General features: G+C 42.6%; 3 protein-coding genes and 2 pseudogenes across 6 annotated transcripts in view; 2 read left to right on the forward strand and 3 right to left on the reverse strand.

Moving 5' to 3' along the window:
- Nucleotides 1-375: 375 nt before the first annotated feature.
- tex30 (testis expressed 30) lies at nucleotides 376-4550 on the forward strand. Its single transcript, XM_020461918.2, has 5 exons — nucleotides 376-633; nucleotides 721-957; nucleotides 1130-1181; nucleotides 3755-3969; nucleotides 4245-4550. The coding sequence occupies exons 1-5, from the start codon at nucleotides 616-618 to the stop codon at nucleotides 4401-4403; spliced, it is 681 nt and encodes a 226-aa protein (XP_020317507.1). The 5' UTR covers nucleotides 376-615; the 3' UTR covers nucleotides 4404-4550.
- Nucleotides 4551-4690: 140 nt separating this feature from the next.
- On the forward strand, nucleotides 4691-11163 carry rmp64 (ribonuclease MRP subunit p64). Of its 4 annotated transcripts, none has more exons than XM_020462136.2 (9): nucleotides 4691-4828; nucleotides 5112-5266; nucleotides 8253-8341; nucleotides 8560-8688; nucleotides 9197-9274; nucleotides 9455-9807; nucleotides 10035-10096; nucleotides 10196-10425; nucleotides 10561-11163. In XM_020462136.2, the coding sequence occupies exons 1-9, from the start codon at nucleotides 4732-4734 to the stop codon at nucleotides 10928-10930; spliced, it is 1563 nt and encodes a 520-aa protein (XP_020317725.1). In that variant the 5' UTR covers nucleotides 4691-4731; the 3' UTR covers nucleotides 10931-11163. The 4 variants fall into 4 exon arrangements, with proteins under 4 accessions (XP_020317725.1, XP_020317726.1, XP_020317724.1 ...); XM_020462137.2 differs by having other exon boundaries at nucleotides 4694-4828; nucleotides 8560-9044; nucleotides 10561-11161; XM_020462135.2 differs by having other exon boundaries at nucleotides 4698-4828; nucleotides 5058-5266; nucleotides 10561-11161.
- Nucleotides 11164-11810: 647 nt separating this feature from the next.
- On the reverse strand, nucleotides 11811-13675 carry LOC109871148 (toll-like receptor 13; annotated as a pseudogene).
- On the reverse strand, nucleotides 13498-15430 carry LOC109871147 (relaxin receptor 2-like; annotated as a pseudogene).
- Nucleotides 15431-16035: 605 nt separating this feature from the next.
- The window catches only part of slc10a2 (solute carrier family 10 member 2), a 6997-nt gene continuing 5920 nt past the window's right edge, over nucleotides 16036-17112 (reverse strand). The window contains exon 6 of the mRNA XM_031806242.1: nucleotides 16036-17112. This exon is cut by the window's right edge and continues 561 nt beyond it. The gene's annotated coding sequence lies outside the window, so the exon portion shown is untranslated.

Here is a 17112-nt window from a genome sequence, read left to right on the forward strand (position 1 = left end):
TGTACACAATAGAAGCATGTAAAGACAAACACACAGATGTTAGTTGATTATATGATAGACGCGTTATATTGTTTTCCTTGTTAAACTCCCATGTAATAGCCTTATAGATTTGTGGAACTGATAGCTTTAAGGAAATGGGCAAAGTGCCTCTCTGACAGTAGTCTGTATCCTATGAGGCATATTTACAATAATAAAGCAAGACCTGACCTTGGAAGTGTCATTGTCACTCCACACACACTGGCTAGTCCATCCAGGACTGACACACACCCATCGCCAGTGTGTGTAGTTGGGAGGGTTATTGCTCATAGTCTGGCTGACACCAAACTTGAAGTCCTCCTGTCACAGCTCTCCCTCGCTGTGAGTCGCACCACTGTCGGCCAGGCTATATTTCTCTGGGAGCTAGGAAAAATTACACTTTGTGTATTAAAATCTCAGTGTACATTAGACTGAGTTTCCAACCATTTATTATAGTCAAATAGATTCTCCCAAATCCCCAATTGTAATTGTGTGGTACCATCGACTCCAGTACACTAGATGGCGTCTTATGAATAGTTTACAGTGAACTTGAGAAGTCATGTGATTAGAAGAAGCTGTGCGGGATAAACAAATGGAAGCATGGAAACGATTCTAGAGGTAAAATGTTTGATCACTATTGATACAAGGATCGGATAGGTTACCTGGTCATGTTTAAATGACTCACTAACTCGAATTACTTTGCAGGACAGCATGACAATACCTTTTGGGGAAAAACATCTAGTTGCTGTGTTGAGTATCCCAGCCAATGCCAGTGATGTGCAGACCGCTGTTATTCTGACGCACGGGGCTGGTGGGGACATGAACTTCAAGCATTTGGTTTCTCTTGCTCATGCACTTTCATCGAATGGCCTGCTATGTCTTCGCTTCACGTGTAAAGGTCTAAACCTGGTTTACAGAGTGAAGGCTTACCATGCCGTTTGGGTAAGAATTATTTTCGAAATACAGATTTGTGCATGTTTCGTTCCATAAGACGACGCGAAGAAAGAATACCAAGTCATAAAAAGCCTCGTCTTTAGTTGGCTATGAAGATCTACTAGTTAATTCACTGAATACAAGTGTGCCATTAATATAAATATTCTATTTGATTTTGCAGGAATACTTGAAAAATCTTGAGAAATTCACAATAAGAAACATATTTCTTGGTGGTAAGCAATCAAAACTATTTTATAACCTCAATTAAATCTAATTGGCCTTATGTATTTCCCAGTGATGATGAGCCATGCTTGGGGTTTATGCTTCCATAACAAACCAATGCAATTGCATCATTCTGAAAGATCCTTGCTCAATGTTTATCTGCACATAGCTCTCTACTGTATCTCCAACCCCTTGTCCAGAGAGTGGCCCCCCTCACCGGGGTCCTTATTAGCTTCTATACCAATGATTTACAAACTCAGCAAAACAAGAAACGTCCTCACTGTCAACTGCGTTTATTTTCAGCAAACTTAACATGCGTAAATATTTGTAGGAACATAAGATTCAACAACTGATACATAAACTGAACAAGTTCCACAGACATGTGACTATCAGAAATGGAATAATGTGTCCCTGAACAAAGGGGACACATTAATAAATCTAAAGTAACAGTCAGTATCTGGTGTGGCCACCAGCTGCATGAAGTACTGCAGTGCATCTCCTCCTCATGGATTGCACCAGATTTGCCAGTTCTTTATTATGAGATGTTACCCCGCTCTTTCACCAAGGCACCTGCAAGTTACCGGACATTTCTGGGGGGAATGGTCCTAGCCCTCACCCTCCGATCCAACCGGTCCCAGGCGTGCTTGACGGGATTGAGATCCGGGTTCTTTGCTGCCATGGCAGAACACTGACATTGTTGTCTTGCAGGAAATCACACACAGAACGACCAGTATGGCTGGTGGCATTGTCATGCTGGAGGGTCATGTCAGGAAGCGTACCACATGAGGGAGGAGGATGTCTTCCCTGTAACACACAGTGTTGAGATTGAGCTTGTTGTCATTGCAGACAGTGATGATGCTGTGACACACTGCCCCAGGTCATGACGGACTCTCCACCTCCAAATCGATCCCGCTCCAGAGTACAGGCCTCGGTGTAACGCTCATTCCTTTGACGATAAACAGGAATCCGACCATCACCCCTGATAAGACAAAAACGCGACTCGTCAGAGAAGAGCACTTTTGCCAGTCCTGTCTGGTCCAGCGACGGTGGGTTTGTGCTCATAGGTGACATTGTTGCCTCTGATGTCTGGTGAGGACCTGCCTTACAACAGGCCTACAAGCCCTTAGTCCAGCCTCTCTCAGCCTATTGCGGACAGTCTGAGCACTGATGGAGGGATTGTGCGTTCCTGGTGTAACTCGGGCAGTTGTTGTTGCCATCCTGTACCTATCCCGCAGGTGTGATGTTCGTCTGTACCAATCCTGTGCAGGTGTTACACGTGGTCTGCCACTGCGAGGACGATCAGCTGTCCATCCTGTCTCCCTGTAGCACTGTCGTAGGTGTCTCACAGTACGGACATTGCAATTTATTGCCCTGGCCACATCTGCAGTCCTCGTGCCTCCTTGCAGCATGCCTAAGGCACGTTCACGCAGATGAGCCGGGACCCTGGGCATCTTTCTTTTGGTGTTTTTCAGAGTCAGTAGAAAGGCCTCTTTAGTGTCCTAAGTTTTCATAACTGTGACCTTAATTGCTTACCGTCTGTAAGCTGTTAGTGTCTTAACGACCGTTCCACAGGTGCATGTTCATTAATTGTGTATGGTTCATTGAACAAGCATGGGAAACAGTGTTTAAACCCTTTACAATGAAGATCTGTGAAGTTATTTTGATTTTTACCAATTATCTTTGAAAGACAGGGTCCTGAAAAAGGGACATTTATTTTTTTGCTGACTTTATATACACTAGGTGCCTCAATGGCCAATACATTGCATCTGCAATCCAGGTATATATTCATTATAATAAACTGGGTGTTTTGAGAACTGAATTCTGTTTAGCTGAAGGCCATGGTATATTTAAGCAATAATGTCTGAGGAGGTGTGGTATATGGCCAATTTACCACAGCTGAGGGCTGTGTTTAGGGACGATGCATCGCAGAGTGCCTTAATAAACCTGTAAAAATAAATGTTTTGTCATACCCGAGGTATATGGTCTGATACACCATGGCTGTCAGCCAATCAGCATTCAGGGCTCGAACCACCCAGTTTATAAGACCGTATACCACGGGTATGACAAAACATTTAGTTTTACTGATAATTACATTGGTAACCAGTTTATAATAGCAATAAGTTTCCTCAGGGCTTTTGATAAATACCAATATACCACGGCTAAGGTTTGTGTCCAGGCACTGCGTTGCGCTTAAGAACAGCCCTTAGCCGTGGTATATTGGCCATATACCACACCTCCTCAGGCCTTATTGCTTAATTGTTCTATACCCGCAGTCATAAATCACACCAATTTCTAAAATGTATCTTACTAAAATTGTATTTTAAACCTAACCTTAACCACACTGCTAACCTTATGCCTAACCGTATATTTATTTTCCAAAAAGCCCTTTTTTTTGTAGCCAATTTTGACTTTGTGGCTGTGGAAGCTACTGAAACTCCCTCACCAGGGACATATTCTGAGTATTGGGGGCATGAGTTATTGAGCATTGTTAATTGATCCATAAACTAGTTCTTCTTAAGCAATCACTTCCAAGACAGATATAATACTCACTGTTTAATTACTCACTGTGTACCTTCCACTTCAGGCCGTTCTATGGGGTCTCGTGCTGCATCTGCCCTGGCCAGGCAGCTCAGTGGTGGGTCAGAGGATGCATTGCAGGGACTGGTCTGTCTGTCCTTTCCCCTACACCCTCCAGGACTGACACACACCCATCGACAGCGGAGTGAGGACCTCAGGGCGCTGCCCAAGGCGGTGCCTGTACTGTTTCTGTCTGGTACTGCAGACAACATGTGTGACAAGGTGAGAATGGTGATGGGTGTCTTTTGGTCAATGCATAAACATCAGCAGATCGGAGGAATGTGATCATTCACAGAAACCGGTGAAGTTTGCACGTGCATCCCTATTTTTTGACGATGCATGTGTTTCACTTCAAACTGATCACACGTCTCCCTTGTAATTGCACATGCATCTCTTGATCGTGTATGTTATTGTATTATTTCAAACTGATGGGCTGGAAGAAACATTCTTTTCTGGTCCCAATTTTGTTTTGCGCTGATGATTTTTCCTTTGTCCAGATCCTTCTAGATGACGTGTTAAAGGAGATGAAGTCTCCAGCGACTGTTCACTGGATTGAAGGAGGTAGCCATGGGCTTATAGTGAAGGGAAGGGCTGAGGAGTCTGTGCTGGATGAAGTCAACTCACATGTCGTATCGTGGATTTTGGAACATACTTGAACCTTCTTACAATGCTCAAGTTTTTTTTAAAGTTTTTTTGTTTTAGCTCCACACATTCTGTATAATTTTGTCATTTGGTTTGATGAATTCATGTGTTTGTGTTGGTGTATTTATGATGTGGATTAAATCTATACTTTTATAATACCAGCGATAGTATTTCGTTTATTTTGGTTAAGGTATTTACACAGATTGACAAATAATAGCCTGCTGGTTGCTTCTCTGAAACAGCAGTGTGCGGATGTGCAAGTGTACCTTTAAAGCCTGGCGATGACGTTAATATTTCCTTGATTCTAATTGGGTAGCTTTCACTTCCTGTGTTTGCGATAAAATGGACGTGAGCATGGCTGAAGAACCGTGGAATAAAGTAAACATTCCCTTTCCAAGTGCGGTTTCAACTGTCCATATACCATTCGGTCTCTCAACAGGTATGTAGTTTATCACATGTATGCATAAACTTGTTGGAGCGTCCTTTCGCTGTGTAATAATAGCCACATTAGCTCACGGAAACTAGCCCCGCTGCAGACTACAGCAAGCTACGGTACACACGTGGGGAGTGTTCTGACTGATGCCATAGAGCAATCTCTTGCTCTGTAATAGTTAGGCTAACTAGATGAACGTTATTTACATCACAATTGTGTGGTGTTTTTTTTACAGCTTTTTTCGTGTGTGTGTGTGTGTGTGTGTGCGCGCGCTGTTCATTGTATCTAGGTACATACGTAAAACGTGTCCTGGAGGAAAATAACAAAGTGCTCAAGTTGCTTGGCAGTGGAGTCCTGCAGACTGAGATCCTTGTCCTGTACGAGCTTCTCTACGTTCTACATAACAGCCTCAGGCAAAACAAGACTTTCAGGGTTCTCAAACAGGTGAGGATCAAGAAAAAGGCCTGCATTACACGATCATTATAAAAAAAAAAATTACCAACTAAGTAACTTATGTTGTAGCCTATTATGATGATAGTTATTAACAATGTTATCTATTCAGACCATTATGACTAGGCTACTGTTCACAGCTGATAGGATTTATTAGGTAACATTGTGTAATGTTAAGCATAGCACGGATACTTTTCAATGAGATCAGATTTGAAATAGATGAGATTGCGGTGTGCACATTGTTGGGTTACTTCCGGGTGAAAAAATATATTTCATTTAATAATGGAGCATTTTCTAAATTCAATCAAACCCCCTGCAAATAAACGTGGACGTTCAGACTTGTGTTGACTTCCAAGTTGGGAATTGAGTAACCAATTGAAGAGTAACTTTCATTGAAAACCATATTTGAGTTTTAGATTTGAGTTATAGTGAAACAAGTCAATTCTGGTTTTATAACAGTTTGTTGCAGAAGTGATATATTTTGGTCTTTTAGTAGTAAAATCTATCCCCCTTTTAATCTAGCGGTTCAACTCTACATTGAAATAGTGATGTATTGGCCTCGATGTCATCTCGAGGGAGGGGGTCGGTATGAAATACACTCTCTTCTAGATGTGCTGAGCGGTACCACCTCAAGGCTAACAATAAAAGCTGGTGACAGCACGCCTTATTTAACAGTGGTCTTGACTAGACTACTGACATGACACGGAATTCAAAAGACCGTAAAGCACTTAAAAAAAAATATATATATATATATATTTTTTTCACCTTTATTTAACCAGGTAGACTAGTTGAGAACAAGTTCTCATTTGCAACTGTGACCTGGCCAAGATAAAGCGTAGCAATTCGACACATACAACAACAGAGTTACACATGGAATAAACAAACATACAGTCAATAATACAGTAGAACAAAAGAAAACAAAGTCTATATACAGTGAGTGCAAATGAGGTAAGTTAAGGAAATAAATAGGCCATGGTGGCGAAGTAATTACAATATAGCAATTAAACACTGGAATGGTGGATTGGCAGAAGATGAATGTGCAGGTAGAGATACCGGGGTAGAAAAGGAGCAAAATAACTAAATACCAGTATGGGGATGAGGTAGATAGATGGGCTGTTAACAGATGGGCTATGTACTGGTGCAGTGATCTGTAAGCTGCTCTGACAGCTGGTGCTTAAAGCTAGTGAGGGAGATGTGAGTCTCCAGCTTCAGAGACTTTTGCAATTCGTTCCAGTCATGGGCTCATGGGCAGCAGAGAACTGGAAAGAAAGATGACCAAAGGAGGAATTGACTTTGGGGGTGACCAGTGAGATATACCTGCTGGAGCGTGTGCTACGAATAGGTGCTGCTATGGTGACCAGTGAGCTGAGATAAGGCCGGGCTTTACCTAGCAGAGACTTGTAGATAACCTGTAGCCAGTGGGTTTGGCGACAAGTATGAAGCGAGGGCCAGCCAACGAGAGCGTACAGGTCGCAATGGTGGGTAGTGTATGGGGCTTTGGTGACAAAATGGGTGGCACTGTGATAGACTGCATCCAGTTTGTTGAGTAGAGTGTTGGAGGCTATTTTATAGATGATATCACCGAAGTCGAGGATCGGTAGGATGGTCAGTTTTACGAGGGTATGTTTGGCAGCATGAGTGAAGGATGCTTTATTGCGATATAGGAAGCCGATTTCTAGATTTAATTTTGGATTGGAGATGCCTAATGTGAGTCTGGAAGGAGAGTTTACAGTCTAACCAGACACCCAGGTATTTGTAGTTGTCCACGTATTCTATGTCGGAGCTGTCCAGAGTAGTGATGCTGGACGGGCAAGCAGGTCCGGGCAGTGATCGATTGAATAGCATGCATTTAGTTTCCGCATCTGACCAAATTCAACGTTTTTTGCTTACCATGTCATACACATCTGTATTGCTTTTACGAAGAAAGAAAATGTGTAGACTGTGGATTATACCTTTTATATCTGTAGCTATATCCACTGTATATGTCAACTTGTGTTTTTTTCCTCAACCGTTATGACTGATTGGTGGCGCGGTCTGCTAAAACAGTTGGCTCCTAGTTCAATGGTTGTAAGTTTTAATCCCACATGGGGTATATAAATCCTTTATTTACAATATTCATACCGTTGCCCACACACTTCTAATTCTGGAAGGTGAAAGCATAGGCCTTCGCTCTGGTAGTAGTTGCTACCAGTGCTCAGTCTCAGGTCAGAATTAAACATCCATGTTTTCCATGCTGCTTCAGATAATCTCGCCTCCACAATCACCCGACCTCAACCCAATTGAGATGGTTTGGGATGTGTTGGACCGCAGAGTGAAGGAAAAGCACCTAACAAGTGCTCAGCATATGTGGGAACTCCTTCAAGACTGTTGGAAAAGTGGGGCGGCAGGGTAGCCTAGTGGTTAGAGCGTTGGACTAGTAACCGGAAGGTTGCAAGTTCAAACCCCCGAGCTGACAAGGTACAAATCTGTCGTTCTGCCCCTTAACAGGCAGTTAACCCACTGTTCCTAGACCGTCATTGAAAATAAGAATTTGTTCTTAACTGACTTGCCTGGTTAAATAAAGGTAAAATTAAAAATCCAGGTGAAGCTGGTTGAGAGAATGCCAAGTGTGCAAAGCTGTCATCGAGGCAAAGGGTGGCTACTTTGAAGAATCTCAAATGTAAAATATATTTTGATTTGATTACACTTTTTTGGTTACCTTATGATTCCATATGTGTTATTTCATAGTTTTGATGTCTTCAGTATTATTCTACAATGTAAAAAATAAAGAAAAACCCTTGAATGAGTCATGGTGGCCGCAGTGCGATATAGAGGTATGCCGAAAACCAGCGACCAATACGTTTTCACCCGTGACATCCTTTTTTCAAAATAGCCCAACTGTGGAAAAACCATGGGCATGGCAACCCTACCCCCAGGGCAAAATGAGTGTGACACCCCTGATGTAGAAGGTTATTGACTTGAGTTTTGAAAACCCCTGCAGGTTGAGCAATGCATAAACCGGTTGAAGGAAATGAAGCTGGATGCTGCTCTTCTGGACCTGAAGGAGCTATGTCCAAAGAAAGTGCAAAGGTACTAACTTGCTAGAATTACTCTGCATTTAGCTATTCCCTGTGCCAGGGAATATACATGCCCTTGTTGGACTACTTAGCTGCATCTAATCACGCAGACACAGCACACTATCGAGCATCAAGATCCATATAACTTGTTTTGGGGTTGATGTTTATTTGATGGTCAATACACCGTAGACTAACTGTGTCATCTTGATGTGTGTATGCTTGTGTTTGCAGCAAGTTAGCTATGGAGACGGGTCAGTGTGATGTCCCCAGTCAGCCCATACTGGAATGGCTTTGTCTCAAGGTGTTGGGAGCCGCCAGACTGATGACATGTCTGCTCAATCACTGCACCAGAGCCTTCATGTATCCTTCTCTCTCTCTTTCTCTCATCTGGGAGATGTCAGCTGCTATCTCTGTCTCCTTGCTTTTTTTTTAAACCTATTTTTTTTGCCTAAGTGTCCTTTTGTTTTTTTGAAAGGTGCTCTAAATCCAATGTATGATTATTACTATATAAATTACTGTTGCTGGCGTTCCAGGTCATCTTTTTTTGCAGTTGCATATTGTTAGGTCTCTCAACGCCTGGAGAAGTGTTTAACTTGTCAGGAACCACAGTAATACCTACTCAGCCATCAACATGTCTTAAGGCATCTTGAGACATATCCAGAGATGACTTAAGACCAATATAAATGAAGACGTCTCGAGACAAAAGTGATGACGGGGTATGTACCAACACAACAGTCTTCTGTAATGTGCAGCATGACTGCAAAAAAATTAAATAAAAAGACCACCTGGAACGCAACAATGTTCTCAGTGTAGACATGTATACATGAGCATGGTGTGTATGATTGCCTTGACCAAATCTCCTCTCCAGACTAGCAAGGCAGGACCTCCAATCAAAGCAATTCATTACGTTGAACGTGGTGCTCACCAGCATGCTTAGTCGGCTGTGGTGAGTCCTGTGGCTCTTTCAGGGTCATGTCTGACGTACTGCTTTTCACTCAAACCTGTCCCTTCTTACTAGCGCTGACTTACTATGACTTGGATAGATGAGACAACCACATATCAATCTTACGACGAATGTAAGTGGAAGTGACTCTGGATAGGAGTGATGTATCTTCCTGCTCCTTAGGGTGTTTTTCCGGGGCATCCTGGGTAGGCTGGCCCCTCTCTACCAGCACCTCCTGGAGCTCCTGAAGGAGGTGTCCCAGGCTCAGGCTATGGCCTTCCTCATAGACTTCACCCTGCCTGCAGGGATGGCAGAGTTCCTCGGGCCCTCTGACTCTTCCTTGTTGAAGATGGAGCATTCCCGGGCTCCTAAGGGCCTTGGAGAGATAGGAGCATCCAGGTCCTCTGTGCTCAACAGACTGTTCAGAGAGGAGGGAGAGGGGAGTAGGAAGCAGGCTCTGGGTGGTCCCTCCAATAGGAAGAGCAGCAAAGTGGATCTGGGAACTGGAGTCTTACTCCGGAGAACTGGTGATACAGGTTAGTGTCCCCGGACTCTGCATTCCTTGCTTTTTGCCATTTCAGGCTGGGTATTTATAAAGCACTTTGTGATTGGTGTCAAGCTGCTGATGTAAAAAGGACTTTATAAAATACATTTGATAGATTGATTGATTTTTTGTTGTTGTAGCTCTCCTGGCATAGCCTATGTTCTGTTGTTTACATTTGAACATATAATATATAACAGTCATATAATTTCCTAACAACAGGTGCCGTCTCTGGATTTGATATGAAGCAGTTGCTGAAACGAACCCATGGCGGTATCACAGAGGTATGTGCGGTTGTTTTTAGGTCCACTACTTTTCATTTGAGTTAGTTATTTGATGGTGAGTGTTGTTACTTATACTAGATTGTCATTTGAACTCTGCAGGTGTCAACAGAACAAGAGCAGCCTTCATTACTGGATGCTGCTGTGATTGGTCAGAAGAGGAAGTTTCTGAAGCAACTGAAAACAGCCACCACTTTCAGCAACATGGCCGCCCACCTGGAGGAAGTGATGCGATGGTGTGAATGCAGGAAGATGCGTCAGGAGAAGGGGCGTCTGACGTTCCTGAACCTGAAGTGCCAGAGGATGAAACGCCTGGAATCAGAGGGCTGCAGGTACAGGGGCTCTATTTTCACTGGGCTTTTAATAATATTGTCAATGGGACATCTTAGCACACCTTGTCCAAACTAAAACTTCTCGTCACATTAACGATGGGGAACCTATGTGTTGTATGTTCTTGGTCTCCCCAGTGTACAAGGGAAACTAACGCGCTACAAACGGGAGGTTTGCTGGGCCCTGTCACTCAGAGGGGCGGTACCCAGGACCTGTCAGTCGCTGAAGACACTGTGGAGGAGGGCTCACCCTAGAATTTGCTTTCAGCCATTCAGGACTGCATTTGAACCAATCACAAGTGCATTCTGTGTCAACAGAAAACGGTCACTAAGACACAAGAGAAACAGGAGTATTTTACCTGGCACACCGGGGGATGTGGCCACGATGACTGCTGACCAGTCCCTTAGCAATGAGCTTAGCAACCAAAGTAGAGACACTCCAGCTCAGAAACCCTTGGATCTGAACGAGACTAACATTGATGACATTTTTGCCTTCATAGGTTTCTAAGACTCCAAAACCCTGGCCTATGGGATAAAAGGGGTTCTTAGCTTTCATGATTTAAGCAAAGAAATCCACACAAGGCTTTCTTGGTTGCATGTGTTTCATCTCTGACATCAAGTTACAATTTTTTCACTGATGTTTCTAGACCTACATCAGTCACTTGCCTGAAGTTTTTCTTAAAGTAGCCTATGATTAAAATGTTTTAGAAACGTGGTATTAAACCTATGCAAACCCTTAGTCTGTGTGCGGTATTCACTTTTTTATCTAATTATATTTGGCATTTACAGGAAAACTGCTTATACATTGCTAACAAATAAATGTAAACTTTTCTTTAAGACAAATCATAAACAGATCATGGCAAGTTTCCAACATTTCAGCTAGATTCCTTTTTTTCAAGGGCATAAATAATAATACATTTAAACTGGGTTCACAAATATTGCCTAGATTTCACCTGATTGGATGGAAAGGGGGTGTGATAAACCATATACTGTAAAGGGCAAAATTCAAGGTTAACAATCAGCAGGGATACCTAGTCAGTTATTGAACTGAAATGTGCTCTCTGCAGTTAACCCATCCACTGAATCAGAGAGGTGCGGGAGGCTGCCTTATTCAACATCCTCGGCACCCAGGGAGAAGTTGTTCGGGGTAGAACGGCAGATTTTTCCACCTTGCCTGCTCAGGGATTTGAACCAGCGCCCTTTCGGTAACAGGCCCAATGCTCTTAACACCTGCCTCAATTAGCAATCTCCGTACAAACATCTTTTGATTTATGTTGAAATAAAAATAACTGCTTCATTGTATGAACATTACTGTATTGTCACAGCAGGTTGTTCTCGACCTGATACACTGTAAAACAGAAAGGGATCAAAACCACAGAGTTCTGAGAGACTTTTTCAGTTGCTCTTAGCAACAACGATGCATATGTTTATTGGAAAAACTGGTTAAAAGTCTACAGTACATAGTCCCCAACCTTATCTGCATCAACACAAGGTCCTACATAAATCTCTGCGCTTACGCTTCAGTCCGAGGTTTCATTTTAGCCCACAGTCTGTCCCAGAATGCCTGGTGCTGATGGGGGTCCTGGTGCCTGTCCAGATAGGTCCTGGTCTTCACCAGGCTAGCCAGCCTGTGGTGGGCAGACAGGCAGTTAGGAGGGGGGGGGGGTGATCAGGAGAAGGATGTCCCTTTGCTCCACCTGCACCCTGGAGGTGGCCAGCCGAATCTCCAGGGAACACCAGTTACTGCGCAGGTAGAGGCGACTGACCAGGCAGAGGGTGTGGCGGCTCCGGTAGAGGCTCTGATGTTCTCCACAATGTCCTTCCCCATCTGGAAGTCTACAGTCGTGGCCAAAAGTTGTGAGAAGGACACAAATATTAATTTCCAGAAAGTTTGCTGCTTCAGTGTCTTTAGATATTTTTGCCAGATGTTACTATGGAATACTGAAGTATAATTACAAGTATTTCATTTGTCAGAATTTGTGGATTTTTGTTTGTCCACCCGCCTCTTGAGGATTGACCACAAGTTCTCAATGGGATTAAGTTCTGGGGAGTTTCCTGGCCATCGACCCAAAATATCAATGTTTTGTTCCCCGAGCCACTTAGTTATCACTTTTGCCTTATGGCAAGGTGCTCCATCATGCTAGAAAAGGCATTGTTCGTCACCAAACTGTTCCTGGATGGTTGGGAGAAGTTGCTCTCGAAGGATGTGTTGGTACCATTCTTTATTCATGGCTGTGTTCTTAGGCAAAATTGTGAGTGAGCCCACTCCCTTGGCTGAGAAGCAACCACACACATGAATGGTCTCAGGATGCTTTACTGTTGGCATGACACAGGACTGATGGTAGCGCTCACCTTGTCTTCTCCGGACAAGCTTTTTTCCGGATTCCCCAAACAATCGGAAAGGGGATTCATCAGAGAAAATGACTACCCCAGTCCTCAGCAGTCCAATCCCTGTACCTTTTGCAGAATATCAGTCTGTCCCTGATGTTTTTCCAGGAGAGAAGTGGCTTCTTTGCTGCCCTTCTTGACACCAGGCCATCCTCCAAAGGTCTTTGCCTCACTGTGCGTGCAGATGCACTCACACCTGCCTCATGCCATTCCTGAGCAAGCTCTGTACTGGTGGTGCCACGATCCTGCAGCTGAATCAACTTTAGGAGACGGTCCTGGCACTTGCTGGACTTTCTTGGGTGCCCTGAAGCCTTCTTCACAACAATTGAACGGCTCTCTTTGAAGTTCTTGATGATCCGATAAATGGTTGATTTGGGTGCAATTTTACTGGCAGCAATATCCTTGCCTGTGAAGCCATTTTTGTGCAAGGCAATGATGACGGCACGTGTTTCCTTGCAGTTAATAATGATTGACAGAGGAAGAACAATGATTCCAAGCACCACCCTCCTTTTGAGGCTTCCAGTCTGTTATTCGAACTCAATCAGCATGACAGAGTGATCTCCAGCCTTGTCCTCATCAACACTCACACTTATGTTAACGAGAGAACTACTGACATGTCAGCTGGTCCTTTTGTGGCAGGGCTGAAAGGCAGTGGAAATGTTTTTGGGGGATTCAGTTCATTTGCATGGCAAAGAGGGACTTTGCAATTCATCTGATCACACTTCATAACATTCTGGAGTATATGCAAATTGCCATCATACAAACTCAGAGGACCCCTCTGTTCCTGGTTGGGCAGAAGCTCCTCCACCACCTAGTGCTCGTCCTTCCCGCTGTAGGAGACAAATGCATCATAGTGGTAGCGCATTAAAGATAAATTACAGACTCAAAGAAAGGTCTGTCACAGCCCTCAAATGACACAGTCTGGCCTTGACACAGGTTCTGTAGGTGGAAAGTTCAAGTCCCCCAGAGACACATGAGGTGTGTGAAAGACATTGCCTCAGTAGTGTGAATCAGTGGATTGTCCCTCAGGTCTAACAATGCCAAACTATGTAAACCAGTAAACATGTTTGCATGCATCTCTTCATTTTATTTTGTGTAATGTCTAAGAGCTCCAGATTTGTCAATCCCAGGAAATCAAAGTCTTCAATGTGTGAAATTAAATTCAGTGATAAAACCCGATTCTGCAGCTTCTCAAAACAGCTGAACTGTTTTGCAAAAAGCATTTCTAGATTATTTCCCAATAAAATTTGATGTGTTATCCATGTAATTGTTGATTTTGGAAAAAGCAGAGATCGGGTCTATTTTGTGTCTGGCCTAATCTCTAATTTATTAAGGTTTTTGAGACTATATAAAATTCCATTTAATATGTGAAGTAGGATTTACCTTTTAAATGCAAATATTTCAGCCCAATGCATGATTCAACACTGGACATTGAGAAGCTACTTATAGTGGTATATTCCAAACTGATTTCCTTGATTGAAAGCAAAAACACTATATTACAGATATTCTCAATCTATTTCATTACTAGATAAACTCTAGGACTGTATTTTCTTAATGCCAGATAGGGGAAGGCGCAATAGTATTTCCTGGCTGAGCCCTAGTTCAAAAGTTGTCAGGTTCTGGAGACAAGACAGTGGCACCTTCTATATGTGTTATTTGATAACTTAATGATTGTTAGGTTATTCAAAACAAAGGTCATGCTTTCGTTGGTGTTTTAAGATCGAATGGTTTGATTGGTTTAGCGATTTTATCGCTGGTGCCTCCACATATAGCTCTGTAAGTGACTTTATATTCGTTACTCTGCATAGTATCTCGGACAAATCATCTACACAGGGTTCACTAATGGAAACACTTTGTAACTGAGGTATGCCGTGGAAAACATCTGGTTTCCGCTCAGGTTATGGATGTGTCACTGCAACCTTAAAGGTCTTCAACGATGTCACCATTGCCGTTGATTATAAGCAATATTGTGCCGCTATTTTTATTGACTTGGCCAAAGCTTTTGATACGGTAGACTAATCCATTCTTGTGGGCCGGCTAAGGAATATTGGTGTCTCTGAGCGATCTTTGGCCTGGTTTGCTAACTACCTCTCTCAAAGAGTGCAGTGTATAAAGTCAGAAAATCTGCTGTCTCAGCCACTGCCTGTCACCAAGGGAATACCCCAAGGCTCAATCCTAGGCCCCACACTCTTAATCTACATCAACAACATAGCTCAGGCAGTAGGAAGCTCTCTCATCCATTTATATGCAGATGATACAGTCGTACTCAGCTGGCCCCTCCCCAGATTTTATGTTAAATGCTCTATATCAAAGTGTCCAACAAGCTTTCTCTACCATTAACCTTGTTCTGAACACCTCCAAAACAAAGGTCATGTGGTTTGGTAAAAAGAATGCCCCTCTCCCCACAGGTTTGATTACTACCTCCTGAGGGTTTAGAGCTTGTGGTAGTCACCTCATATAAGTACTTGGGAGTATGGCTAGACGGTACACTGTCCTCCTCTCAGCACATGTCAAAGCTGCAGGCTGAAGTTAAATCTAGACTTGGTTTCCTCTATTGTAATCGCTCCTCTTTCAACCCAGCTGCCAAACTAACCCTGATTCAGATGACCATCCTACCCATGCTAGATTACGGAGACAATTTATAGATGGGCAGGTAAGGGTGCTCTCGAGCAGCTAGATTTTCTTTACCATTCGGCCATCCGATTTGCCATCAATGCTCCTTATAGGACACATCACTGCACTATACTCCTCTGTAAACTGGTCATCTCTATACTCAAGGTTACAAAGTCATTATCAAATGGTTAGTTTGGTTCCGTAAATAAAAGTACAAAAGTCCCACAGTCAATTAGGAAATGAGAGCAGGGCTGCAATAAGTTGTCTGATCATCACAGACTTGTAGTTGATGTCTGTGTACATCTGAGGAGCAGTACCCTATTTGTACAGTACCGTCCCACTGTAGACAGATGTATGAATAGATAAGGGGGGGTGGATACATACAGTACCAGGTCTGTGATACCACATGGAAGATATCTTTGTTAAACAGCTTTGGAAGTGTTTTTAAACCCGTCATAAAAGATAAATTCTGTATATTTGTATCACCTTTAAAATAAAAAAAAGACCATTCACATGAAGCATATGTTTGGATGTGATAGATGTCAGAAGATAAGTCTCACTAAAGGATCTGCAGTTTGTCATGAAATATATATTTTAGTAAAACTCTTGATAGACCACTTAAAATGTTCACCTTTATTTAATTTCCAGGTACATTTACACATCAAAAGATCAGGTAGGTAGGTACCTTCTTTAAGACAACACACTAGCCTCTGCGTAAAAGACAAAGAGAACAACTAAGGTGCAGTGGAATGTGGAGTGTTCGTCACAGATATATACACTGAGTATACCTAACATTATGAACACCTGCTCTTTCCATGACAGACTAACCAGGTAAAAGCTATGATCCCTTATTGATGTCCCTTGTTAAATCCGCTTCAATCAGTGTAGATGAAGGGGAGGAGACAGGTTAAAGAAGGATTTTTTTTTTTTTAACCTTGAGACAATTGATTTTGTGTGTGTGCCATTCAGAACGAGAATGGGCAAGACAAAATAATTAAGTGCCTTTGAACCCAATATGTTAGTAGTTGCCTGGTGCACCGGGTTGTGTCAAGAACTGCACTGCTACTGGGTTTTTCACACAACAGTTTCCCGTGTGTTTCAAGAATGTGTGTCCCACCCAAAGGACATCCAGCACACATGGCCACTGTGGGAAGCATTGGAGTCAACATGGACCAGCATCTACACCTTGTAGTCCCTGCTACAACAAATTGAAGCTGTTCTAAAGACAAAAGGGGGTGCAACTCAATATTAGGAAGGGGTTCTTCATGTTTGGTATAGTCTGTATTTAGTCTATTCATCTATGTAAATGTTTTTAAAAAATGCGCCAAAACATGAATTACACTAATGGATACAAAGACAGTACATTCATAAATATGGTTCAAATGTACTGTCTAATAATTTAAAACTAAATGAATGTTCAGCACAACACTTGTATTAGTCAGGAAGACTTGTAATGTATTTTTGTTGTTGCTTTAACATACAAATGATAAAATATGAGCCATGTGTAAAATATCCTGGAGGGGTCCATTTAAAACTCAATATAATGTCTTAATGCTGGTGTGTGTGTGTCATGAGTCCTGCGACATGGACTAATAAATTAGTTTAGGTTGAATGGTTTGCAAATATAAATATTGAAAAAGTTATTGTAGTTCTGACAGGAGTGACTAGACAGAAACCTTTTCATGGTGA

The sequence above is a fragment of the Oncorhynchus kisutch genome, linkage group LG26 (genome assembly GCF_002021735.2).
Source record: "Oncorhynchus kisutch isolate 150728-3 linkage group LG26, Okis_V2, whole genome shotgun sequence".
Lineage (NCBI taxonomy): Eukaryota > Metazoa > Chordata > Actinopteri > Salmoniformes > Salmonidae > Oncorhynchus > Oncorhynchus kisutch.

Coding starts and splice junctions, on each gene's coding strand:
- rmp64 (XM_020462135.2), top strand. CDS start 4,732: ATGGACGTGAGCATGGCTGAAGAACCGTGGAATAAAGTAAACATTCCC. Junction 9,808..10,034: donor CCGGAGAACTGGTGATACAG/GTTAGTGTCCCC, acceptor TCCTAACAACAG/GTGCCGTCTCTGGATTTGAT. Junction 10,426..10,560: donor CTGGAATCAGAGGGCTGCAG/GTACAGGGGCTC, acceptor TGGTCTCCCCAG/TGTACAAGGGAAACTAACGC.
- tex30 (XM_020461918.2), top strand. Junction 958..1,129: donor AGGCTTACCATGCCGTTTGG/GTAAGAATTATT, acceptor TTGATTTTGCAG/GAATACTTGAAAAATCTTGA. Junction 1,182..3,754: donor AAGAAACATATTTCTTGGTG/GTAAGCAATCAA, acceptor CTTCCACTTCAG/GCCGTTCTATGGGGTCTCGT.